General features: G+C 40.0%; 1 protein-coding gene across 6 annotated transcripts; it reads right to left on the bottom strand.

The window, feature by feature from the left end:
* On the bottom strand, positions 1-27,793 carry LOC100917055 (myelin-oligodendrocyte glycoprotein-like). 6 transcript variants are annotated; one of them, XM_031947440.1, is made up of 8 exons: positions 27,517-27,793; positions 15,005-15,123; positions 9,821-9,913; positions 9,120-9,461; positions 7,039-7,146; positions 4,318-4,434; positions 3,462-3,625; positions 1-1,207 (listed from the first exon to the last, which is right to left on the bottom strand). In XM_031947440.1, exons 1-8 carry the CDS (start codon positions 27,519-27,521, stop codon positions 1,148-1,150), a joined length of 1,008 nt encoding a protein of 335 aa, XP_031803300.1. In that variant the 5' UTR covers positions 27,522-27,793; the 3' UTR covers positions 1-1,147. The 6 variants fall into 6 exon arrangements, with proteins under 6 accessions (XP_031803300.1, XP_031803301.1, XP_031803302.1 ...); XM_031947441.1 differs by having other exon boundaries at positions 3,462-3,526; XM_031947442.1 differs by having other exon boundaries at positions 15,005-15,118.
* Positions 27,794-27,827: the final 34 nt, after the last annotated feature.

Genomic DNA, 27,827 nt, shown 5'->3' with positions numbered 1-27,827 from the left:
CCAAATGATGATATTTAATGAATGATGATTAAACATAATATTAATTGAATGAATTAAGCCTTTAAATGGGCTCTAAAGTATATATTATGTTGAATTGCAAATTCAAAAAAGTAGCTTAAGTGCTGCCAAGGCTTGTTAGAGAGCTTAGCTTAATTAAAGTGCTCAATTTGGGTTTGAATGATGCAAGGTAAAGTCTTGTAGTTCTTAGTTATGAGAGTGTAATGAACATGGAGGTTAGGGGAAGTAATAGGGCTGAGATAATTGTAGTTGTTGGAATTAGTGTAGTAGGTTGTATTGAGTTATTGTATCATTGTATTTTGGAGTTGTTAGTAGATGGGAATATGGTAAGGCTGGATGCATAAATAATTCGTATATAGAAAAACAGATTTAGTAAGGTTGAAAGGGCTATTGTTGTGGCTATTATAATGTTGCCATTGGTAATTAGTTCTTGTAGGATGAGTCATTTGGGTTTAAAGCCAGTGAGAGGCTGTAGGCCCCCTAGGGAGAGGAGTGTGAGGAAGATGATGATGGTTGTTGGTGCTGATTTATTTCATAGGCCACCTAGAGATTTGATTTTGGTGGTGTTTGAGAGGTTGAGAGTTAGAAATGTGGTTAGAGGGGAGAGGGAGGGGGAGGGAGAGGGAGGGAGAGAGAGAGAGAGAGAGAGAGAGAGAGAGAGAGAGAGAGAGAGAGAGAATGAATGAGTGTGTGTCTCCTTTATCAAGTTGTTCACTCTTCATGATTTTCTTGCATCACTCATTTCTCTTCCCAATTTTTTTCTACACCCTTACTTGATTTTAATTTTTTTAACTCTTCCATTGATGTGGGGACAATTTGTATTTTTCTATGGGGCTTTGCACATATAAGTCCATGAAAATTCCAACATGGGAAACGTAATTGAAGATCAGGAAAGAATAAACAGAAAAAAGGCAGAGTTAGCCATGTGATTAGGGAGGCTAGGTGGGAAATAGTAATTACTTCTTCCCATTTTGACTCTCTCAGTACAATATGAAATAGTCCTCATGCTTTAAAACTAGAATTGAATAAAATCAGAGCGATCATTAGGCTCTTGTTCATCTGTTGAGTGATAATCTCTTCTGACTCAATAGTCAAAGAACTCCTGTCCTCATTTGCCAGTGTGAGTCCTTCAGTTTCGAATCATCCATAGCTTTTTGCAACAGAGAGAGCAAAACTTCCATCTGGTCCCCTAGAAACAAGAATAATTAATGAAGATGCTACATGATGGGAAGTGAGAATTAACAGGACCTTATTTGCCTATTGACTATTGTTGCAGAAATGATTGAAATAAATGGGGAGCACAAATCTGGATGGAAGTTATCTAGAGTGGAGAGGAAGAAAGGGTGTTAGGAACAGAAAACAGGACAGATTGCAACCTGCAGGTGAGTGAATCTGATGGGTCTCACATACTCCTTCATACATTGCTTCTCTATATTTCAGACAAACTGGACTATCACCTACTCTCTAAACTTGATATTGCCTCTCTCATGGCCAAAATTTTACTCAATCTGTCGCCTGTGGCAAGAATGCATCCTTTTCTCCTCTATGGCTCTCATAATATTTGTCTATTTTTAAAGCTCAGTTCGAGTATCAGTATTCTGTGTGACACCTCTCTGATCCTCTGTAGTGCTTAATGTTCTCCCTCTCAAACTGCCTTTTATCTGTGTGATAGCAGAATGGGTCAAAGCATTCTGCCTTTCTTGACATAAATGAAGTCATATTAGAATATGTCCCTATTTTGGTATAAATGAGTAGTTACAATCAACTCCTGCTTTTTTTTTCTTTCTTGACCCCAAGTCTTTGGCAAGATCAACAAAGAAACAGAATCTGACTTTCTTTGGGTGCCTGAAGTCAACAAAGACCAGAATATTAGGAAATCTACCTCTTCCCTGAAAGACAATAAACTGTCTCCAAGGCTTGTGGCTGGCTATATTTTAGGAAAATCATTTTATCAACTGAGTGAAGGATGGACTTCAGTGGGGAAAGAGTTATAGGAGGCTAATCAGCAAGCAATTGCAATAGTCCTGTTGTGAGATAATCAGAGCCTGTTTCAAAAGAGTGGTGCTGACAGTGAAGATAAGAAATTATATAGGACAGATGTTATGAATGTAAAATAGACAAGTATTAGCAATAAATCAGATATGCTAATGGTTAGAGGAATGAGAGGAAAAAAATGAGATGAGGATGACACTTAGTTTGTGAGTTTGGGAGACTAGGAAGATGGTGGTATCTTCCACAGTAATAGGAAAGTTAGAAAGAAGGAAAGATTTGGGGGCAAAGATAGTCAAATTTTGGACATGTTGAGATTAAAATGTCTATATAACATACACATTTCAGATGTCCAAAACACAAGTGGAGGTGAGAAACGGGATAAACAAGTTAAGGCTGAATAATCAGATTTGAAAATCACTAACATAGAAATGATAATTGAATTCATAGGATCTGATGACATCATCAAATGCAATAGTAAAGAGGAAGGAGAAAAAGTGAAGGGCCTAGAACAGACCCCTGTGAAATATACATAGTCACTGGGTATGATCTGAAAGAAGATTCAGCAAATGGGAACTGATAAGGAATGTTCTAATAGATAAGAGGAGAACCAGGAAAATGTGCCCTAAAAATGAAGAAAAAATAGAATATCAAATAGAAGAAAGTGAGTGATAGCCTCAAAAGTTTCAGAGAGGTAAAGAAAGATAAGGATTGAAAAAAATTGGATTTATCAATTAAAAGAACATTAGTAAGCTTTAGAATAAGCATTCCAGTTGAATCATAAAATCAGAATCCATATTATAGAAATAAGAGAATGAAAGGAAAAGATGTGGAGACATTTCTTGTAAGTGACCTTTTCAAGGGTTTTAAAGACAAAAGGAAGGAAAAATATGGAACAGTTACTAATGGGGATAAATAGATCAAATGAGAATTGTTTAAATGAGCATGCTTATAGGCCATAGGGAAGTAGCCAATAGACAGGAAAAAATTGGAGATAAGTGAGAAAATGATGATCAGAGGAGGTAATGCACTGGATGAGACAGGATGGAATGGGAGCAATCACATGTGCATGAAGAAGGTTTGGCTTTGGCAAAGAGAAGGCCACTTTAGTATATGAGATAGGGGTTAAGGAAGAGATAGTAGCAAAAAGCATGTGAATGAGTTGATAAGGAGGAAAGGAGAATGGGAAGAAAAGCAGAGTGGTCTCTCTTGACTTCCCTCTATTGTTCTCTTCCCAGCCTAGTCTGAGGCAGTCCAGGACCTTCCTCAACCTGTCTCATACTTCCAAGCCTCCCACCAAGCCTATTGTTATGAATCTCCCCTTCCCTTTCAAACTCTTTCACTCCTGAACCACCTTCAACTCAGAATTAATATCTCTTGGTTAGTCCCTTACTAGATGATTACAAAGATAACTGCCTCTCATTGCATGAAATGCAGACTCTGCCTGAAATTACCTGATTGTCAGCTCCTGGCTCTGACTGGGTGTTGTGATGATGCCATTGTTGACAGACATATTTTACTTGAAGTACAAAGGGAATGATATTTGTCAGTGTCAGCAAAAAGATTACTATCGCAAATTTCCATTCTTTCCCAAGTGAAGTTTCATCAAAAATAAATCCTGCATATGAAAAAGGATCTATGAGCTCATGTTGAAGAGAAACCAGATAAATATTTCTAGTTCTCCTGTGGAAGAATGGCTGGGACTATCCATTTCTGATCCCTTAATAGCCCTGGACCCTCAAACCTTTTCAAATGGACTACAAATGTGCCTTATGTACCACACTCTATTTTAGTTAATCCATACTCAGAAGGGTCCCAAGTCTCTATACTTTAAGTATTGACATAGAAGAGGACAAGGGAGACCTAGCACTCAAGCTTACATAAGAACTGGTCACATTTAAGGGGTCAAAACTGCTTGGAGATCAGGAGACATGGATCCATTTTGTTAAAAGAGAAAGTGAAAACTCACACTGGATTATAAAGAAAATGGACTACACTCAGAATTTAGGCAAAATTCAGAATGATGGTTGCCTATGGATTGGAAAGAGATTAGAGCAATGTGGACATTAGGACACAATTACAGGTAAGGGTAGTACATGGACTGAGGGGTACACAGGTAAAAAATACTCAAGGTTGAGGCCTGATAAGTAAATACATATCAAGATACTATACAGAAACACATTTACTACACTGAATAAAGAGAGGTAAGGTTTGTACAGTGCTTGAAAGACACTCAGATTCTAGGCTGCTTAGGAATTTTATTATTATCTCATGATTCTTTCACATTGCTGCCCACCTATCCCTGCTTACCTCTGCATCTGTGCCGTATCCACATGTAATAAAGAGCCATTTCAACTTCCAATGAAGTAATCACAATCAGAATCCCACCAATCTCCCCCATCCAAGGACTTGACCTGTGAAAATATACTGCCAGAAACCCCCAATCTTGAGAGGATGATTCTGATCTTGTTTTCTCTGCTGCCCCCTCCCCATAGCAAGGATCACATATGATATGGTAGCTCACATAGATATAGTATCTTTAGCAGCTTACCACACCTAGGATAATAAATGAATAACAGTCCCTGAAGTACTTCATATATGCGTGATCTAGTCACTTTTACATTGTGCCCTCTGTAATTCTCACTCCTTGATAACAAACATTCCTTAGTTTTAAACTTTTTTCCTGCTTCTTACACCTTAATTAATTAACAAAAATTGTTTTAATTTTAGACCTTTCTTTGTCTTATTCCTTCCGTTTTCTGGCACTCAATGAGACTTGGTTGAGCCTCAGGAATACTTCATCCTTTGGATGTCCTTTCCAATATTTCTTGTATCTTCCCTCATATTCCCCAACACACTGGTCTTTGAGAGAAACTAAGAAACCCGTTCACTTTCATTGCCCCTTCCAGACTCCAGCTCTGTTACTATCACTCAGTAATCCTGTCTTTGAAGCTCACTCTATAAATGTAGAATCTAATAAGTTGTCTTTCCTACTGAATTCCTTTCTTTCTCAGTGAGAAAGTATCTTAATCTTTCTGTAACTTTTCTTTCTGTATTTCTTTCTGTAACTTTTGTCATACTGATATCTGTGTTAGTATTCCTCCAAACAAATTAGCTTCTCAGTTTCCTAATCTCCATATGCCTCATGACTTATTCCTCCCCTCCAACTTAGTCAGAGAAAGGTCACATAGTCATACCCTGGTCTTTCCCATGGCCTATAAATTGCTATTCATGCTATCTTTCTCTATGCCTCATTTCTTCTAAGTCATATCTTTTTCTTCAACATGACCTCCAAACTTTTTACTCCTTAATACTTTTGTATACCATTACCCTGACATGAGTCCAATTTTCATTATTCCTAATAATGACTTTATCTTAACCAGCTAAATGTTAAATTGTTGTTTTGTTCTCAAAATAAAATTCTCTTTCAAACTTCCTCTCAATAATGTTACTATAGTCTAGCTACACAGATTCAAGATTATAAAGTAATCCATTGCCAAATCTTGTTAATTTAATTTTTAATATGCCTCAAATTATAAGTCTCCTCTGCTCACATGACTTTCATATATAGGACTCAGTCAAGTCTTGTTTGGATTATTATAATGATTTCTCCATTGGTCTTATTTCAAATCTTTCCCCCCTCTAAGCTACCAAAGTGATTTTGCTAAAGCAGAAGTCTAACTGTGTTTCTCTTCTGACAAAAAACTCCAGCGACTCCTATTGCCTCTAGGTTCAAATATAAACTCTTTTGTCTGGCCTTTTAGACACCTGTACATCCTGACCCCCATATTCTATATGACTTCTCTTTGAACCTTATAAAGTATAACACAGTCACATTCCTGCTATTCTATCCAGTCCATTTTCCAACTCTATGCCTTTATACAGGCTGCAACTTTTGGCTGCAATGCATTTCTTCTGAAATTTTGCCTCTTAGAATCTCTAGTTATTGTTGTTTTTTTTTTTTTTTTCAAATATCAATTCAATTGCCAGATGACATCTAACAGATGCTGGTACCTCCCCTAATTATCTTGTTTTTATTTATTTAGATTTATAGATGCTTTTTGTCTCCTCTACTAGGATGTAAGTTCTTTAAGGGCAAGGATTTTCCCCTTTTTATATTCTTTGTTAATGTGCCTTGTATACAATGGTACTTGATAAATACTTCTTTCTTGCTTCTAAATCAATACTTCTTATTGATTTAAGTATGATAAATTTAAGCTAAACTGTACTAGTCTCTGTCTTTCCTCCTCTTTTTGTCACCTCCCCTCTCCTTGTTTCCTCCCAAGATAAGAATTACTTCTAGCTTATCCTCATTTCTATCTAAGTCCATTCTTCCTTCAAGATCCATCTCAGGGGTGACATCCTCATTGAAAAATTTCTTGACCCCTTCTTATCACCAAGTAAAAGTGATTTCTCCCTCTTCCAATTTCTTACAGTATATTATACAGATCTTTCTTTGTACTTATCTCAGTTTTATATGCATGTCTCACTCTCAAAGATTTTTGAAAAGGTAAAGCAGCTCTTTAAAATCCTGGTAAATTTAAGCTTTTTTTAAATGTTTGAAAAGTCAAAGATGGCATCTTACCAAGGGACAGAAATGGAGACAGAGGGAGAAGAAGGAAATGGGATTTTTGTAATCTTCAAAAGCCTAGAACATGATTTTTGTAGGGTAAGTTGACCAACATATGATGAAGGAATGGTTGGAGAAAGAAGGCCATGGATAGGAGGGACTAGTTCTTCTCAGAGATCCCCAGAAGAATGTAGAGGAGAGGATTGGATGGGAAATAGGATTCATGTGGTCACATAACTACAAAGGTAGTTGGAAGGAGCAGGGTTCCATGGGTAGATATTGAAGAACATAGAACATAAAGTATCCTGAGGAAATGATAGATAACTCTTGGCAAATGAAGAGTGACTAAGTAAAAGTCACACTCCCACAACTCTGGGTTCAGAATCCTTGTCCTCTCTCTAACCAGATATGCCTAAAAAGCCAAATAGGAAGCCCTTGCCCCAGTTTCCCCTCATAGTTACCTCGGTATCGTAGCATCAAAAATAAAAAGATTGTATATAAGGTAAACCAAAACATGGTGAGTAACAAAAAGTATATTGGTGGCAAAGTCTGTGACTCAGTTTCTTCACCTAAAATACAATTGAATATATGTGTTAGAACCAGAGTAGTAATGCACCAATCCTTACACTTTCTTCCCTTCCTATCTCCCACTCTCAAACCCCAGCAGAGCAAAGAGCAAAGCCATATCTAGGGCCAAATTCTGGGCCTTTCTGGCCTCTGCTGCTCCCTGCTGAGCAGTTTTATAACCCACAATATATCTCCTTCCCCTTCCACCAATAATATTGCCATGCCTATATCCTCATTTTCCAATCTCAGCTCAGGTTACATCACCTGGTTTTAGCCCCACCTGTTTATGAGATACATCATCAAACTGCTCTGATTATATCAGGAAATATAAATAGGAATAGGAGCCAGTTTGTGTACTTTGGGATGGATGTTACATTCACAGGATTTCTGACTTGGAAGGCAATGCAGAGACCTGTCTAGTCAACACATATTTTAATAAAAATCTCACCTAAGATTTTCCATACAAGAGGTCTTCCAGCTTTGTTTAAAGTCTCACAGGAAGAGGTAGTCAATTAATTCTTACAGGAGTCCTCTTCATTTTGGTATTACTGTAATTGCTAGGTAATTTTTTATACAACAGGCTTAAACTTGCTCTTCTGAATTTGATGGGCAAAAAGGATCAGCTATTGTGAAATCCACTTTTTGTGGACCTCTTGAGTGAGAAGAGGGACCTTGAATTGTCTTTCACACAGAGCTAGCCTTACACTGAGAAGATATGATCATGTCATTACTTCTGCATCTAGTGTAAGCATTTTTCTACTTTCAGGTAAAAAATCTTCAAGATGGCAATCAAAACGTACCATTAGAGCATCTTGGGGGTAGAGTTCTTGCAAGGACTTGCCAGCAGCCAGAAAGAGAAAAGCAAAGCCTCAAGAACTTAGTGCAGTTCTTTAGCAAACTCAGCCATTTCTAGGTTAAGCCGTATCTGGAAGTCAAGGTAAAAACTTTCATGGGTTTGAGCCTACTTTCCCTACAATCCCCAAGGACTAGAGTGGTATAGGAAAGAGTGTGCCACAAAGAGGAAATATTTGTAATTCTGTTTATGGTAAAAGGATTTGTAATCCTTTGTAAAAGATAGTTGATGTTAATGTATTAAATAGAACTGGAGTGCTAATCACTGGAAGAAACACAATGAGATGGTGGCTTTGAAAGCACTAGAGAAGGATCACGCCACTCTTTCTCAAATGCACCTTAGTCTCTTAAAAGGAAATGTAGCCAGCCTCATTCTGGAAGATTATGATGAGAAAATTGCTACATATTTATCATAAAATCATAGAATTAAACCTAAATCCTCTCCTATTACAAATGATGAAATGTATAGAAAAGTAAAATAATTTATCCAGATTTACACAGATAGCAAAAACGGAAAAATGCATTAGAATTGTTCCACTTGTGCCTTCAGTTCAGAATTAGTAACAATGGGTGAAAACGTCCAAAAAAAAATGATTTAAGCTTGATGTCAGAAAAAAAAATCTTGTTCATTAATTTTTTTGTGCCTGAAGCAATTGGAATTAAGTGACTTGCTCAGAGCTGTGTGACCCTAGCTGTGTGACTAGGAAATGTTAAATGTCTGAGGCCAAATTTGAACTCAGATCCTCTTGACTTCAGGGCTGTTGCTGATTAAAATTTCTGCAGAACTGAAAAGGACCTCTTCCCACAGGGAGGCAGAAGGACTTCTCATTAGAAGGCTTTGAGCAAAGACTTGAAGCTATAGCAAATTCAACAAGCATTTTTAAGCATCATCTCTCTGCAAGGTCCCAGTCTAGGGGCCAAGGATACAGACCAATAAAATTAGGCACCCACAGAGCTTATAGAGAAAGATTTCTTGTTCAGAAAGGTATGAGAGTCACATGACCAGTTAGTTCCCTTCCAACTAGGAAATGTTGTGATTATCTTAATAACAGAGCTGAGAAAACATCTCTCCTCCCTCCATACATGTTCATAAACATGTCCAATGCAGGCCTCAGCTCCTCACCTATGACCTTCAGCTCCATATCAGCTTCCTCTTGGTGAAAACCATCTTCAAAGAGACATATGTACCTTCCTGCATCTAAGAATCTCACATCTCGTATCTTCAGGGTAACATTCCCACTTGTGATCGCATCTCTCACCAGTTCTGTCCTCCCTTGGTAATCAGGGGCCTGGTCTCCAAACTGATCCTTCCCATCTCGATAGAGATGTACTACCTGAGTGGATTGCAACCACACCACCTCCATGTGCTGAGCACTCTGAGGTGGGGACAGGTAGCATGATAATTCTGCCTCTCCCCCAAGTGAGGCCTGGATGAGTCCTGCAGGTCCAATCACTGAGAACTGTCCTATTCAATCAGGCAGGAAGAAGAGACAAAAAAATCAAAGAAAAGAACAGCAGAAGATGGAAATTTATACAAGGTTTATATGAAAAGAGTATGAAGGAAAATATTAAAATAGGATGAGCAGGTGGGGGGGAAGAGGGAAGTAAAGTAGAGAGTAAGGGAGGATGGGGAAAAATGTAAAAGGAACATCTGATGAAAGGAGCAGTGTATCAAGACAATGAGAAAACAATAAGAAAAAAGAAAATCGAGAAAATGGTTTTAGAGGGTCCGAAGGCAAGATAGAATTTCTAAATGTCCCACCCTCAGTATTTAGAACTCCATTTCTAGCCCCCCAAGAATTAAAAGGAAGCAAATACACTTACCTGATGTCATTGTTGGCTTCTTGAGAAGGAAGATGAAGACAATCACAACATTAGAGAAAAAGGAGCCTGAAAGATCGAGAATCTCCATCATACCTGGGAAGGACATAGGAAGAGAAAGATATTAATAATTGATGTAAATCTGGGCATGGAATGGTAAGTGATTATAATAGAATGAATGAGGGCATTGTCTGTGATAAGGAAATAGATAGTCCATGCCTAATTGTGATTAGTATCTCTGACAAGAACACAGAAAAACTGTGACTGATATGAACCTTGGAGATCATTGGCTATGACTGGGACACAAGGTATCAGCAGCTGTGAAAAAGACATAGGACATCTTCAGTGTGATGATTGTCAGTGACTTCTATAGGTCTTATTAAAGTCTCCACTTCAAAATGTGACTCCATTTCAAAGATTATCCCCTCAAATCCTATTTCAGTCTTGGACCCATAACCAAATCTCTGGCATCATTCTTAGGCCCAGACTCTTTCTCCAGTACTTGAGAAGATTTTCTCAGATCACATAAACTTCAAATTTGCAACTCAATTCCCCTCTACACTCTCCCAGATCACAACGTCTCCTGCTCTTGCCTGCTCTGAGACAGCCCTCGTGAGCCTCACAAGACTAACCTCTCACCTGTTATAAGGTTGGACTTAAAGGAAAGACCTTAAATGGAATCATCTGCCTGCTTCAGAAGACCTCTCTTTAGTCACTGATACTTGACTTGGACTCATTTTTCAGCATTAAGCACAGTCCCACCCTCTCTCTCACCATGCTAGTGATTCTGAAACCCTTTCATACATTGTACAAACTCTGTTCTCCATCCCTTACTGCTGACATCCTTAATGTCTTAACAATAACCACCAAATGTCCTATGTGGGATCTACCGATTCTTTCTATTGTGCTCTCTGGAATTCTAGATCCCTAGTTAACAAATCTAATTTCATTTCAATTTTGTCTTCTCCCTCTCTGTATCTTCTGGCTCTCACTAAAATATGAATCTCTTCTTATGATCCCATTTCCATAGCCACCATTGTTACTATTGAGTGGAAGGTCACTCATACTGCTTCCCTGCCCCCTGTACTTATGCACATATTGAAACGCTGAGAAGAAGGATTGTATTATATCCTAGTATATATATTATATCCCAGTATATGTATACAATTCCACTGGGAATAATATTGGCCCTACACAATCCTGCTCATGTTTAAGTAATTACCATGCCTACCTATTGACTTGTGTTTTAGAACCTCAGATTAAAGAACCATTGCAACTACTTACTATTAACATATCCTTCACTTGAGAGAAAAGCTAAAGGACACCTCCCAATTACTTAACTATGTCTGCAACTCATAATCTGTGAAAGGAAAAAAAGACAATATGATGTGAACACATAGTAAAGACTTTCAATAGTGAGATAGAGTTGTGTGGAGAAAACTTAGCATTCCAGGGACACACAGTTAGCTGACTGATGGAAGGCTAACCCTTATCAAGTTGTTGAGAGATTGGGTAGTTTGTCCTTTTACAAAATAGCCCCAGAAAAGAGAGGAAGACCTATCAAGACTATTCCCCACAACTATCTGTTTCCCACAGGAGAGTTCACTGGACTTCAATGAATGGAGAGAAGGAAGGAACAATCACTTCAGTGAACATTGAGCAAAGGAGATCATCCAGCAATTTAAAGAGTTTAAACTTTAAATTGTTCAATTATAGCAAATGAAAATGATATTCGCAACAACTTTTATTGGAGTCCAGCTTCTTAAACTGTGATTCATGAGCCCATATGGGATCTCATAACTGACTGTGAGGGTCACAAAATTATCATTTATTATCAGTAAATGATTGATTTGTATGCCTATTTCCATATAACTCTATATTCAGGGTCATATAAAATTTCTTAGGAAAAAGAGGTCATGTGTGGAAATAATTTAAGAAGCCTACTATAAAGACTCCCCGGGTACAGATCCACCCCACAGAACACAGTCACACAAATAGGTCAACCTATTTCATCATGGCATAGTTCTAATACTGAAGTAATGTGTTCAGTTCGTTGATTTAACTGGAATCTATCTTTGTCACTTTTCCCACTGATCCTAGTTCTGATCCTCTTGGGAATCACCCAGCATTTGCAAGAATGTTTCTTGGGAGGAGAGAATCTCCTACCTACAAAGGCATAATTTAATTGTGAAGAAATGTTTTCCATTTATTAATGAGCACAATCCCCTGCCAAACACAAGTGTAGACAAACAAGTCTATAATGATGCTGATGGTCAGCCATCTGATACCTCTGGTACAGAGAAAAAAGAGATCAGTCACTCAGAAAAGAAATAGACCCACCAGAAATTAAGGAGACTGACAGATCAACCTAAAAAGTGGTTACACACTTATTTAGGTGAAAATACTAGGGTTTGCGTATGAGAAGTGTGTCATTTATATAATTGTTTATGTTCATTGCTACACATATTAATTACTAAATTTTTTAGCAAGCTTGTTTATTATTTAACTGTCTTCTTCATGTGACTTTTGGGTAATATTCCTATTACAGCAATGCCTACTAGTTGTTGTGATCATTTTATATATATAAGTATACTACTGCTTAGTAGTAGTTGTACTCCTACTATAGTCATAATCTTAGTTGTACTCATAGTCATAGTCGTACTTGTAGTCCTAGTAAAAAATGGCAACAATTAGTTTATATACCACTCTAATGTTTGGAAAGTAGTTTACATATGTTATCTTATTTGATTCTCATAAGAACTGGGGGAGGCAGGTGCTATATTTATGCCCATTTAGAGATAAGGAAATGAAGACTAAGATAGGTAAATCTCTTGCCCAAAGGTATTGCCCAAAGCCACAAGGTTAGCAAAGGTCTGAAGCAGAATTCAAGCTCAGGGCCCCTTAAAGCAAAATGCAGTATTCTGTCCACTATGTCATTCAACTTTTATTTTTATATAAAGGTATATTGATAGAGTTGTTTTTACAGCAAACATGGATTGATTTTTTTACCCATTAATTACTTCATTGTTTATGATTATTTAGACTGTGTTATGGATAGGTGATAGATGTGAATATCCATGTTCTGTCAAGATGAATGTTTTACATTATGCTTATAAATGAACTATTATTTTTCACTAGATGCTTTAGTGTTATTCTATTACATGTACTGTTAATTCACACTGATTTTCTTGTGTGTCTTCAACAATACTGGAAGCATTCTAATATGTCATGACAGTACCTTTATTGTTTAAATCACTGGTATTATGTTTCTCCTATAGAGTTACAGCTTTCTAACATACGGTGGCTGATTTTTTTCAAGGGCCAAATTTTATCCCAATGGAGTTATTTAGCCCCTTCTGCACCATTTCCACTTCATTAGTATGTTTGCCAGTCCAATGGTACTACCTGTGTAGAGAAATGTGACTCTTGATTAGTGGAAAGATTTCTGAGAGAAAAAAGTAGAAAAGGGTGTGAGCCAGAAGAAAGACTGAACTAGAGATCCTTTGAAGCTCCTTATGAGTAATTGATTAGTGGAAAGATCTGACACATATACAGATAACACAAATTGAGCAGGCAAGACAGAGAGAACTTGTGAGGGATGGAGAATAAAAAGGGCAAAAGGTTTCTGAGCTAGGAGAGCAGAGGAGATATGGTCCAGCAACACAGAGCAGCCCAGTTTGACTAAATGATAAAATGTGCAGAGAATAAAAGTTGTCAAATTAGAAAAGTGTCTGATTTTGGAGGACAATTCAATGCCAGGTAGAGGAGGGAACACTTTGTCCCTAGCCCATAAATCACTCAGAAATGACCTTCTAGCCCTCTGGAGGTCACTTGTTTTATGAACCTAGGAAAAAGACTACAAGAAGCAGAAAAATCCCCTCTACACCATCCTTAACAAAGAGTCATTCAGCATTTGCATGAATGTTTGTTGGAATGAGAAACTCTATTACCTACAGAGACAACCTATTTCATCATTGCCAAGTTCTAATAGTGAAGTAATGTGTTCAGTTCACTGGTTGAACTGGAATCTACCTTAATCACTTTTTCCCAGCGCTCCTAGTTCTGACCCTCTTGGGAATCATCCAGTATTTGCAAGAATGTTTCTTGGGAAGAGAGAATCTCCTACCTACAAAGGCAAAATTTAATTGTGAAGAAATGTCTTCCATTCATTAATTAAGCAGAAATATGTCTTTGCCACTTTTCCCAATGCTTCTAGTTCTAGTCTTCTTGGCTTGGGGCCAAGCATATCTTCTAATTTCTTTTCTACACAAGAATCCTGCAATTATTAGAGGATACCCAACACTCTCTACTCCCTACCAAAGTTTCCTTTACTACAGGTAAAATTTAATTCAATTCAATAAATGTTTTGCACATTCATTTACATTTAACAAGCATTAATTTAATGCTTATTATTTGTCAGACAGTTCTAAACCTGAGAATTACAATTACAAACAAAAAGACAGTTCCTGCCCTCAAGGAGTTTCTCTACTAAGAAATAGTAGAGTAGCCCTATTTGTTTAAAACTCCATGTGGAAATATTAGCCAAGTACTGCACTGGTCTGAGGATAGGAAGTTGAAGATTCCCAGTTCCTGAATCTCTGGGCTTTTCACTAACCTAGTCATCCTCTGCATGCTTTTCTTTTTGGCTATGAACATCCTGAAATGCAGTCCCCAGAACTAAAGCTGATGATGTAAGCCAGGCAACTTACAATAACCCAAAACCTTCCCCTTCTTTAGGCACAATACCTCTCAGTGTAGCTAGATACCATTCCAACCCCTCTATAATATGTCTTTTATCCCATGCAATCCTTTCTGGCTACTTCATCCCCCCAATTTTGTAATGTTCAGGTCACTTACACTAGTCTACCCCATCCATACATCACTTCTGCTCTACCCTACCACATTCATTTTAACATCATTCAGTCTGCTCTGTCTATGCTGGCCTGCAGTTATCTCCTCTGCCACTGACCCCACACCTGTCATCAACACATGACAACAAGGGTGGTCAGAACAGTAGCTTAGGTTTAGAAATTATGCAAACCATATTCCTGGCATTATGCTAGACTGGGAAGATTCTCATTCCCCAGGGTCTAAGGATTTAGGAAATGAAAGTCAGTATGAGTTTAGGTGGGTTGAGGGCAGGGGTGGTAGAGGAAGAAGGAGGCTAAGGAAAGAAGTCAGACTTACCTTCTACCTTGAGCTGAGATGAGAGACTATGCCGAGTAACTGAGATTGTTGACTTGAGTACAGAGTCTCTGCTGATTATCTTCACTCTGTAGGAAGATTTCGCCTGGATGCTATCTGTGCTGGGAACAAGTCATGATATAGGAAGCAGATCGTTTTTTCATTTGTCTCCTCTAGCCACTCTTCATGATCTCCTCCTATCCCCAGTAAGGTATGACTAAACACATTTCCTTTCAAAAAGGAAAATCCCCTAGAACAGATCCCAGAACTCTGCAATTTCCATTCCACCTTCTAAACCCGCTCTACTATGCCTGTCCTTGGTGCATCAAGAGATGAATAAAATCAGAGCTGTCACTGTGAAGTAAGGCATTCTGCTCTTAATGTCAACATAGAAGGATGGAATGTGGAAGGTACGGTCAGAAATGATTATTAGGAGAGGCATACCCAACTTCTCTGAGCTCTGCCCCTCCTTCTAAGTCAGTGGGTCACAAGCATATCACAGGAGGGTAGCTCCCAGAGCAGCCAAAGATCATAAGATTTGACGAGGACAATACTGCCTCGCCCTGGAGAGCATCTGCATTAAAATGTTCCTTTCAGATGCTCACCTTTTTGGATGCAAACCCATCCCAAGTATGTCCCTTTCAGATGTAAAACCTATGCACCTTTTGGATGCAAACCCATCCCAAGTACATTCCTTTCGAATGCAAAAACCCAAATTGTTTTGTTTCTGTATATAAGTAAGCTCGAGAAAACGGCTCCTTGCAATTCTCTGATATTGCCCACTAAGAGAACATCTTAGTGTCTTTCTCTCTTTAATAAAGTGCCTTTTCTTATCATAGCCTTTTGTGTAGCGTTTCTCGCTGCGAACCCGCCATAACTTGGTGTTTTGGAGAACTAGGAGACCAACCCATATTCCTGCCACGATCCATACCTCATCATTTGGTGGCCCATACGGGGATTTCTTTTAACTGAGGTAAGAAGCCCATTATAATTTCTTCTATAGCGGGGGGCAGCTCTGGTTACCCCGGGTTAGAACCTAAGCTGCTGACAGACTCAGGGAGTCGATTAAGAGGAAATTAGTCACCTACAAGACGTTATAGGGACGAAATCCTGGTTTTGTTGTTGTTATTGTTGTTGTTGTTGTTTGTTTTTTTTGGACGAATTGTCTTCTTACAAGAGGACCTTTCGTTGACACCTTTCTTGAGACGTCTAGAAAGGTTACACTATAGAATCATAAAGTTGTTTGGGCTTGTGGCAAAAATGGGTCAGTTTCTCTCCTCCATCCCTAAAGATTATCCATTGGGCTATCTCTTGAGAAATAAGAACAAATTTAGTATAAAAGACTTAAAATCGAAAAGGCTTGTCTATTACTGTAATTCTGTTTGGCCTCACTATAAGTTAGACAAACATGAGACATGGCCAATTAATAGCTCTATCAATTTCACCACTATTAGAGAATTGGACTTGTTTTGCAAGAAACAAGAAAGATGGATGGAAATTCCTTATGTTCAGGCCTTCATGGCCCTTTCCCAGAATCCTAAAGCATTGTTAACTTGCAGGATGTTGCTGGCTAAGTCTGTTGTGGAAGAAATAGAGAAAGAAGCTGATCCTCTGAATGACTCTCTCCTTCCTACTTCTTTAGAGGTGCAGGGAGCATCTGCCCCATCTTGTGGCCCTCCGCAGGTTGCTCCTAAATCGCCTCCAAAGCCACCTCCTTACCAGACGGAGGACCCAGGATCCCACACTACTCGACCTATCCCTCCTTCCCCTCCCGAGGTTAGCCCTTCTCGGACAAGAAGAGGCACTTCCTTCTCTTCCCGCTCTCTCCCACCTCCTCCTCCTTCACCTTCTCCTCCTATACCACCTCCTCTGGCCACTCTGGCCCTAACCCTTCACCCTCCTACCCCTCCCCCAGAGCCTGACCACATCACAGCTGTGGCTCAGGACTCTGGTTTGGGGACCTCTTCTAATCTTTTCCCCCTAAGGGAAGTGGCCAGTCCTGGGGGGGGGGAACGCTTAGAGTGCAGGTGCCCTTTTCTATGTTGGATCTTTCCCAGATTAAGGAGAAACTGGGCAGATATTCTGAAGATCCCACTAAGTTTACTGAGGGGTTTAGAGCTGTTACTCTCCAGTACGATCTGTCCTGGGGAGGTGTTAACATCCTTCTCTCTACTTGTTGTACCATAGAGGAGAAAAGGAGGATCTGGGACCTGGCCCAGAAGTTTGGAGACGAGTTGGCCGTCACCTCCCCCGGTAGATATCAAGCAGGGGCTGCAGCAGTGCCTGTTGTAGACCCTAGGTGGAACTATCAGCAGGGGAGCGAGGATAGAGAAAAAAGGGATCATTTCCTAACCTGCCTCATTGAGGGTATGAAAAAGGGGATTAAAAAGCAGGTGAATTACGATAAGCTTAGAGAAATCACCCAAGCAGCTGATGAGAATCCCGCTTTATTTCAGGGGCGCCTCGTAGAAGCCATTAGGAAATATACTAACCTAGATCCCACTTCTTTAGAGGGGACTGCTGTCCTCGGCATGCATTTTATTAGCCAGTCTTCCCCAGATATCAGATGGAAGCTGCAGAAATTGGAATTAGGACCCCAGACTCCAATGAATCAATTAGTGGAAATCGCCTTTGGGGTGTTTAATAACAGGGATCGCGAAGAGGACCGAAAAGTCAGAGCAAGGAACAGAGAACATACCCAGTCTCTGGCTGTCGCCATTTCCAAGGGTCCCCAAAGCTTGTGCTTTAGGTGCAATCAGCCCGGCCATTGGGCGAAAAACTGCCCTCAGAGGAACCAGCCGCCAGGCCCTTACCCCAGGTACAAATGGGAAGGACACCGGAAGAGCAACTGCCCAGAGAAGGGGAGAACCACGGCCTCCAGCCTCGCCCTCCAGGCCTCTCCAGGCCAGGACTGACGGGGCCCTGGGCTTGGCCATGGACCCCCTACCTCCATCATCGAAGCCAAGCCTAGGGTAACCTTGGACGTAGGAGGTACGCCAGTCTCTTTTCTCTTTGACACCGGGGCTTCTTTCTCCATTCTGCTGGAGCATTCGGGTCCTATTCGTCCCTCCCCCCATAAGGTAATGGGAATTGAAGGGAAAATTAGACATTGCTTAGAAACCCTCCCCTTGCCTTGTCGGTTCGGGGACCTGTTGTTTCCACATTCATTTTTAATTATCCCTTCCTGTCCCAGCCCTTTGATGGGTAGGGACTTGATGATGAAACTGGGAGCCCAATTCTCTCTGGTAGAGCCTCAGATAATCTCTGTGCCTCCTCTCAGACCTCCCACATTCCCTGTGAAATCTGGAAATAGACTCTTCCGTGTGGGACCAGGGCATCCCTGGGAGAGCCACGCATGCCACTCCAGCCCTTATTAGACTAAGGGATCCTAGTGTATTTCCTCATAGGCACCAATACCCAATTAAGCGGGAAGATAGGATAGGGCTGCAGCCTTTAATCGACAAGTTTCTTAAATTCAAACTCCTGATTCCCTGCAACTCCTCTTGTAATACTCCGATTCTTTCTGTCAGAAAGCCCAACGGAGATTACCGGCTAGTGCAGGATCTTAGGGCGATTAATGAAGCAGTTATACCAATCCATCCCATAGTAGCCAACCCGTATACAATTCTCCCACAAATTCCAGGGAATACACAATGGTTTTCCACCCTGGACCTTAAAGATGCCTTTTTCTGTATCCCTCTACATGAGGACTCGAGATTCCTTTTTGCCTTCGAATGGGCTAAGCCAAGGGAACTTCCCCATCAACTAACTTGGACTGTGTTGCCCCAGGGCTTTCGGGACAGCCCGCATTTATTCGGCCAAGCCCTAGCTAAAGATCTGCGGGACCTTAATCTGTCCAGCAGCAGCCTTGTACAATATGTGGATGATATATTACTTTGCAGCCCGACCAGAGAGGAGTCTCTGATAGCGGCCACAAAGACCTTAAACTTTCTAGCCTCGAGGGGGTACAGGGCCCACATTGCCTGCCAGTCAGTTAAATATTTGGGTCACAATCTCACCCCCACCTCTCCATCTCTAACTGAGGAGAGGAAACAGGTTATTTTAAGCCTCCCAGATCCTGCCTCAAAAAGGCAACTAAGAACCTTCCTTGGAATGGCTGGTTTCTGCAGGATCTGGATTCCTAATTTTGGGATTATTGCCAGACCCCTCTATGATTCTATTCAAGGTCCTGATAACCTTCCTCTCGAATGGGGACTGGAACAAGTCAAAGCTTTTAAAACCCTGAAAGCCAAACTGACCTCTGCTCCTGCTCTTGCCCTGCCTAACTTGCAGAAACCTTTCACTCTGTATGTAGATGAGAGGCGTGGACAGGCATTGGGTGTCCTTACTCAGCTTCTAGGGCCTGATCCCAGACCCGTGGCTTATTTTTCAAAGAAACTGGATTCTGTCTCCCTAGGGTGGCCTTCCTGTCTCAGAGCAGTGGCTGCCACAGCCCTGTTAATTGAGGAAGCCTCCAAACTGACCCTGGGTCAGACATTAGAGGTTTTAACCCCACACAGAGTCCAAAGCATTTTAGAAGCCAAAGGGCATCAGTGGCTCTCAAGTGGGAGGCTTACTAAGTACCAGGCTCTCCTGCTGGATACCCCGGACCTGTCCCTCCAAGTCTGTCGTACTTTAAATCCTGCCACTCTTCTCCCTGACATCTCTCAATCGGAAGAGATTGTTCATAATTGTGAGGAAGTTATAGATTCTGTCTACTCTAGTAGACCTGACTTAAAGGACACCCCCCTTGAGAACCCAGACGGGGAGTGGTTCACAGATGGGTCTAGCTTTCTCGAGAATGGGGAGAGAAAGGCGGGCTATGCTGTGGTATCTCTTCACGGCACTGTGGAGGCCAAACCATTGCCTCCTGGCACCTCTGCACAGAAATCAGAGCTCATAGCATTAACCAGAGCATTAGAACTTGGGAAGGGGATGAGAGTCAACATATACACGGACTCCAAATATGCTTTCCATATCTTACATGCTCATGGAGCTATTTGGAAAGAAAGGGGTTTGTTGACAGCAAAAAACTCTCCCATTAAACATGCGGGAGAAATTATGCACCTATTGCAAGCTGTCCATGAACCGAGAGAGGTCTCGGTCATATTCTGCAAAGGGCACCGGAGGGGAGATTCATTTCAAGCAACCAGGAGACTGCTTCAGAATCTAACCTCAGGTACCGTCTGTGCACCAAAGGGATATGCCTTCCTCTGCAAAGTAAGTTCCCCATCCCCCTCCATCACCTCTCAGAGGCCTATTAAGAGAAATGCCTCTGATTGGAACCCATTCCCATCTGTGATTCTCTCCACCCGGTGCTTGACACCCTTCAAACACTATGGGTCTTGCACCTTAGGCCACTTGATTACCCCTTTCACTATATACAATGCCAGTGCCCCAGAGGCAGCCCCCATTCCCCTGAGGAGACATAAACGGGGATTTTGGGAAAACACTCTGTGGTACTTGAAGAAAGGGGCCGGGATGCTATTTCCTTGGGTTGGATATTTAGAGCATGAAAGCATTCTCTCCAACCTGACAGTCACAATCCACCAGTTTGCCAACGAAACGGCTCATTCCTTGAGAGAGATTCAGGAATCTCTTGACTCCTTGGCTAATATGGTTTTGGATAATCGCATGGCTTTAGATTATCTTCTTGCCTCCAGCGGAGGTGTCTGTGCTCTAGTCAACAGCTCTTGCTGTATGTATTTTAACAACTCAAGGAAAGTTGAGTTGCACACAGAGAGAATCTTACAGAAGGCTGCCTGGATGCAAGACATCCATGAGCAGTTTTTTACACCCCCCAAGTCCACTGGGTGGGATTCCTGGATATGGTCCCTACTGGCACCTATACTAACCCTCTTCTGATTATTATCCTTCTGCTCATATTTGGTCCTTGCGTTTTCAAATTGCTTGTGAGATTTGTTTCTTCTAGGCTACAAGCTGCAAACTTTCAACTTCTCCTGCAACCCGGGAACCCTGAAATAACTGAAACACCAACTTCGCATCCACTGGACACTATGGCTGCCGCCTTCAGATCTCACTTCTCTCCTCCAAGCACCACTTCCCCTTCTTCCCTCCTTTAGGTTGAGCTCTACGCCCATCCCCAGCAGGAAGTAGATACAGAAGACTAGAGACCACCGACCCTTTTCCAAAAGAATTTGTGTTTAGTGCTTGAGGGGGGAGATGATGAGGACAACACAGCCTCGCCCTGGAGAGCATCTACATTAAAATGTTCCTTTCAGATGCTCACCTTTTTGGATGCAAACCCATCCCAAGTATGTCCCTTTCAGATGTAAAACCTATGCACCTTTTGGATGCAAACCCATCCCAAGTACATTCCTTTCGAATGCAAAAACCCAAATTGTTTTGTTTCTGTATATAAGTAAGCTCGAGAAAACGGCTCCTTGCAATTCTCTGATATTGCCCACTAAGAGAACATCTTAGAGTCTTTCTCTCTTTAATAAAGTGCCTTTTCTTATCATAGCCTTTTGTGTAGCGTTTCTCGCTGCGAACCCGCCATAACTTGGTGTTTTGGAGAACTAGGAGACCAACCCATATTCCTGCCAAGATCCATACCTCATCAGATTTATGGGACTATTTTCCCCCAGGTGACAATTGCGGGTTTTGCTTCTCCGAGAGGAAGAGAGACAATAGGTGTAACCTAAAAGTATTACTGATTGAAATTGCAGCTGTTGAGGCACTCACCCCTTTCTGTCCTGTACTAAGTCTGTGGTTGACTTGCTTGTTCAGTACTGTGCAGCCCAGTATCTGGTAGGAGGAGATTCCCTTTTTTCACATGCCTTGCCTGACTAACAGATCCCTACCCTGGACATAAAAAGAGAGAGAGAGATTATTTCTTGAAAAGTCTCAATTTCACCCAAAATAGGAATGTAATTAAGTTATTTAAACTACAATAGGAATCAGAAAAGGAATCAGATGAGTAGTTTATTCTTACAAAACAATGCTGAGAAGAGACAAATCACATTATGATTTAACGATATGGTTACAACAGATTTCAGTTATTTATCCTTACACAATAATCTGTGAGGGTAATATTGAAACCATATCAAAGCAAAAAGTTCTGTTTTGTTGTTCAGTCATTTTAGTTGTGGTCAGTTTTTGTGGTTACATTTGGAGTTTTCTTGGTAGAAGTTCGAGATTTTTCAACTTCTTTTATGAATGAGAAACTGAGGCAAACAGGACTAAGTGACTTGCACAGGGTCACAGAGCTAGTAAGTGTCTGAGACCAGATTTGAACTCACAAAGATAAGTTTTCCTGATTGGAGGCCAGGCAATCTATCTACTTTGCCGCTTAACTATCCCATAAGGCAGTTTGTGATACATTAAACAGGCATTTGATATTTTACCTCTGACATTGTCAGATCAAATGCCAAGTTTAGGTCAGACATCTTTCTAGTAGCCCTTTTTCAGATGCAGAAAATGATCCCTTTTGACATCAAACTGCACACTAGAATTCAGAAGTTTCATATTTTCACAAGCAAGGTCCCAGGCATATGCAGCAGCAGGAAATTTATTTACCAAAATCAGAAGAGAATAAACACAAAAAAGACAGAAGTATCCATGGCATCATGGATACATGGCAGTTGTATGAAAAACAAGACAGTATAAGAAAAACAAACATTTGACTTTTTTATATTTGATTTCAATGTGTCCTGTAACTGGCTAAGTTATGATTTTTTGTCTCTAAACTTTGTTCAGAAATTCAGCTGGTCTGTAATGAGTCAAGTTTAGGAAATCAGTTGTCCTCTTAATCTTTATCTTTATCTTAATCTTTTGTATTCTTAATACAATTGTAATCTTAATCTTAATCATTGTTGTATTCTTTCCTCATGGAATCCTGCTTTTCTTGAAAGATGCAGATGAACAACAGGGAGTCTGGTCTAGTATCTATATAGAACCAAAGAAGTATCCTTCAAGGATGTCTAGTCCATTTTCTTTGACAGTGCAGGTGGACTTAAACATTTCTTAGTTCCAGGAGAAAAAGAACTATATTTCTGCTGTAAAGATGTATAAAAAATACATGTATACCTTGTTCTAGAAATTAGAGGTGGAAAGGACATTGTATCAGAAAAAGGGTAAAGTGGGTACTATATCTCACAAAGAGGCAAAGGAAACCTATTATATCTGAGAGAAAGAATGGAGGGGGATGAATATAGTGGGTATTTTACTGCCATAAGAATTGACTTTAAGAGAAAAATTTTAGACATATTCAATGTATGGTGAAACTTCTCCCATCTCATTGAAAAGTGAGAAGGGAAAAGTGAAAAGGGAAGGAATAAGCTAAGCAGAAGGGAATACAGAAACTGTGAGGGAAAGGAGTAAGATAGGGGGAGGAACTCTAAGGTGGGGAGGGGAGGAGGGATACTAAAAAGGGAGGGCTGTGAGAAGCAAGTGGTGCTCACAAGTTTAATACTGGAAAGGGGGTAAGGGGAAAGAAGGGGGAAAAGCATAAATAGGGGTTAACAAGATGGCAAGTAATACAGAATTGGTCATTTTAACCATAAATGTGAACGGGGTAAACTCCCCCATAAAGAGGAAGCGATTAGCAGAATGGATTAAAAGCCAGAATCCTACAATATGTTGTTTACAGGAAACACACCTGAAGCAGGGAGATACATGCAGAATAAAGGTAAAAGGATGGAGCAAAATCTACTATGCTTCAGGTGAAATCAAAAAAGCAGGGGTAGCCATCCTGATCTCAGATCAAGCAAAAACAAAAATTGATCTAATTAAAAGATAATCATGCTGTCTTCAACCTCATGATGCCATAAATTCTATAATAAATTATTTTCTCATCTACCCTGTTCTGATCTTTGTTCTATACTTATGAAAAGAGGAATCATTTTGATTTATGGATGTTTTGGTTAACTGAGGAATTCATTAGGCCTATTCTCTGGCAGGTTTGTACCTTTCTCATAGACTGTTACCTTGCTCAAGAAATGCATGCCTCACTGTACTTTCATTGAATTTTACTAATTATAAATGTTAATTATAAGCTAAGTTGATTGAAAAATCACCTCTTACTCTGTAGTTCTAAGTTGGAAATTTTTCTACATCTCACTCCCCGCAACCAGAAAAAGTGAACCTCAAAAAGATCCATTTCCTTGTAGTTGAACTATCTGATTGTAATGGATATAATTCAAATACTTCTCTTAAAGAAAGTAAGGAATAAGCACTCACTGACTACTGTTGTTTTTACTGTCTACAAAGGTAGAAACTAGAAAGCATGGGGAAAAAGTCACCCTGGGGTGGGGGCTTTAGAAAGCAGGACTTTCTCACTTTTTCTTAAAATGGTAAGTAGTATCAATCTAAAAACAGGGATAAGCATTATCTATAATGAAGATAAACTAGAAGGATTCTCATAAAATCAGGGATTAAGTATGTCCATTATCACCATTACTGCTCAGTATTGAATTAAGAATAATAGCTACAGCAATAAGAGAAAAGAAATTGAAAGAATAAAAAACAATAAGGAAAATAAATTTGTTGCAGATGCCATACTTATAGAGAACACTAGAAAGTTCATCCAAAAACTACTTGAAACAATGACAACTTCAGCAAAGTTTCAAGTTACAAAATAAACCCACATAAATCATCAGGATTTCTATATATTACTAACAAAACTTAAAAGGAAGATTTAACCAGGATGAACTTGTTACATTTCCTTAATATAGAAGAAATATGAAAATAATCGTTTTAACTATAAGCACTATGCCACTGCAATATTCTTTGGAAACCAAAATGAGGATTCAGGGTCCCAAGTTATTTCTGCCCAAAAAGATAAAAATTAGAAGAAAAATTAACAGGAAAAAAAGTTCACCAAAAACCAAAATCAATAAAGGGAATCCACAAGAACAAAATACATTGTTGCAAACAGGAAATCAAAAACAAAGTAAATATTTCTAGACACCACTTTCTAATCTAGGATGAAATATTTTCCTTGAGGCAAGTGAATGGCAATAAATCCTGCCAAAGTCACCAGTGTTGTACAGTGTTCAGCAACTCAAAGATCCTAATTACTAGGAGACTCACTCTTTGACAAAACCTTCTGGGAAAATTGGATAGCAATTTAGCAAAATTATAATTAGACCCAAAACTCACATGATAATGGAAAACTCTAAATGGACAGATGTTCTAAATATAAAATCCCATCATTTTTTTTAATAGAAGAGAAAGGAAGAAATTATCATTTGGATTTTAAAATTAGAAAAGTGTTCATGACTAAACAAGTGATAGAGAGGATCTCATGATATAAAATTGACCATTTTGATTATATAAAATTAAAACATTTTTACATAAATCTAATTTACTTTATGTATAAAGACAAATTGGGGTATAAAACTTTGCAGCAAGTTTCTTTAATAATGATCTCATATAGTTAAATTTATTAAAGAGCCATTCTCCAATTGAGACATGGTGAAAGGATAGGAAGATATAGTTGTCATTCCAAGATTCTACTCCTGCCTCTCCAAACACTCTCTATTATGCCCCAGCACCTTCCTCATCTCTACCACCACCCCCAAAGTTCATTCTGCCTCTGTGACCTTTTCCCCCTGGAAAATAACTCTATCCCTGTTCTACTTATCCTGAAGGTTCACCCCACCACTCTGGCCCCTTCCTCTCATTTACTGATTTATTCTAGAAACTCCATTTTAAAGAAAATATGTGGGAGAATCATATTTGTCTACGTTTTTTTCCTGGCTGTCCTTCAAGAAGTTTTTAGAATTCTAATCAAGGGAAATGATAAATCACTATTCCAAAATAATGCCAATTAAGTGATCATTTAAAAGCTAAACACAAAGAATATTTACTAGTGATTTAAAGTCAGCCTTCAAGGTCTCAAATAGGCTGCCTCAGGAATCTGTATTTCCAGCCCACAACATCTTTAACTGATGACTTGAATAAATGTCTAGAAGGCAACAAGGTAGATGTCCACCAAGAAAAAACAAATATAATGAAATGTTACATTGTTGTAAGAAATGACAAATAGATGAATAGAGTGAATTTCAGAGGAAGAAAGAAGCCAAAAATACCAAAGGAGGGAGGGGATGCCCTGAGAAACTGACCTGTCTGTAAGGATGCAGGATTTCCTTCAAATATACAAAAGATTTGATACAATTCCACAAACATCCCCTTTCATTGTTGTGTCCTGCTTTCTAAACCCTCCACCCCAGGGTGATTAAAATATACCTTCCTAATGAAGAAGTGATGAGGCCAAACTCCTGAAGATGGTGTAAAAATGGAATCTGTTTATTTCAAGGATTTTCCCCTTTATATAATGTAACAAAAACAACACTGAACACGTGGGACCACATAAACAACTTGCTATTGTACATTGTTTGCCACCTGGTATCACTCTTCCACTTGCCCTCACTCTGCTTCAATCACAACACAGGTTGTCCCCGCCCCCTGACTTCTCAGGAAAGCTGAGAGCCCTTAGGAGAGATGGGGAGCCGAAGCAGACATTGTCAGCAGTTTCCCTCTGGGCTGAAGGGTCTTATACCTTACCCAGAGTTTCCCCACTGACTGTGACCCTCTCCATTTCATGTTGAAAGAATTAGCAGATTTAGATTTCTCTACATCTCTGGCTTCTGAGATGTCCCAGTATGGAGAGGAATAACAAGATGTCAGACTTTAAAGGGACTTGATTGTAAACGTCATCTTAATGCCCTCCAAAGGAGCTGAAATGTGAGTCCCTACACAATAGGGATAGTTTAGGGCATCAAAGATCTCTAGTTTGGTGGGTCTGGGGAGCATTCCATAGGTAGCTAAGGGGAGAATCATGGTGCTATTAAAGTGAGACATCCTACATGTCAGGATCAACTCTTTGCAAAGGCATTCTTACCTCCTTTTCTGTGCTGAGCTGAGTTAAGGCTATGCTGGGTACTCGTGCTTCCTAAACTATGTATGGAGTCTCTTATCTTTACATTCTACAAGATGATTCTGCCTGGATGCCACTTGGGTTGGCAGCCAGTCATGGCATGGGAGTCAAATCACTTGTCCACAGTTTCACTCTGCCCACTCCCCACAACTCATCCTTTTCCCAAAACAGAGCAGCAGCAGATACTTTTGTTCCCAGCAACTAAAAAAGGGAAGCCCTTGGAACTGAGACAAGACCTTTATACTTCCCATACTTCTAAACCTGCTCCAAACCTGTCTTTGGTATCTGCAAAATATGACCCAAAATGTCGTCCTTCCTTGGTCTATATCCTGTGACTGCTTTTTTCGGGTCTTTACAGGTTCTTTTCTAGACCATCCCCATTCCCTTCTGCTTTTTTCAAACTTGCTCCTCATCCCACTGTCCTTCAAATCTCTCTTCTTCTCCCTCTCCCTGTCCCTCTCCCCTCCTCTCTCTCTCCCTTTACCTCCCTCCCCCTTTGTCCCTCTCTGTGTGTCTCTTTCTTTTGCTCTCCTCCTTCCTTGCCCTCCCCCTCGCTTCTTTCTTTCTTCCTGTCTCTCCCTCCTCACCCCCTGCATTTGGATGTAAATCTTACCTCATCTTCAGTACCAGCTACTGAATTTCCCTTTCTGCCTGAATTCTTGGATAAAAAGTTGAGCCTATGTGTGTTGAGTCTTCCATTGTTTCCAGCTTTTTAGTTTCCCCTCCAAAGTAGCCTAGTTTTACTTTCTACATAGTTCTGCCCCCAGGTTCCTCCTGACTTTGTTGCCTCTGGGTCTGGGTATAAAGCAGATCCTCTCTTCCGGAAATTTTTTGTTGGAATCCTAGACTACAGCGAGAAAGACAGAAGAGGAATGACAAAATCTCTCTCCCAGTGGATATCTTCCAATCCACACCCTGCTTCTT

This window comes from Sarcophilus harrisii, chromosome 1, assembly GCF_902635505.1.
Source record: "Sarcophilus harrisii chromosome 1, mSarHar1.11, whole genome shotgun sequence".
NCBI lineage: Eukaryota > Metazoa > Chordata > Mammalia > Dasyuromorphia > Dasyuridae > Sarcophilus > Sarcophilus harrisii.
This window is presented reverse-complemented; position numbering and strand designations above follow the sequence as displayed.

Bases quoted from the DNA above. Each gene is read 5' to 3' on its own strand.
- LOC100917055 (XM_031947440.1), bottom strand. The intron at 9,914-15,004 runs GTAAGTCTGACT...TGTCCTTCCCAG, and splicing joins ATCTCAGCTCAAGGTAGAAG to GTATGATGGAGATTCTCGAT. The intron at 1,208-3,461 runs GTAATTTCAGGC...TCTTGTTTCTAG, and splicing joins AGCCAGGAGCTGACAATCAG to GGGACCAGATGGAAGTTTTG.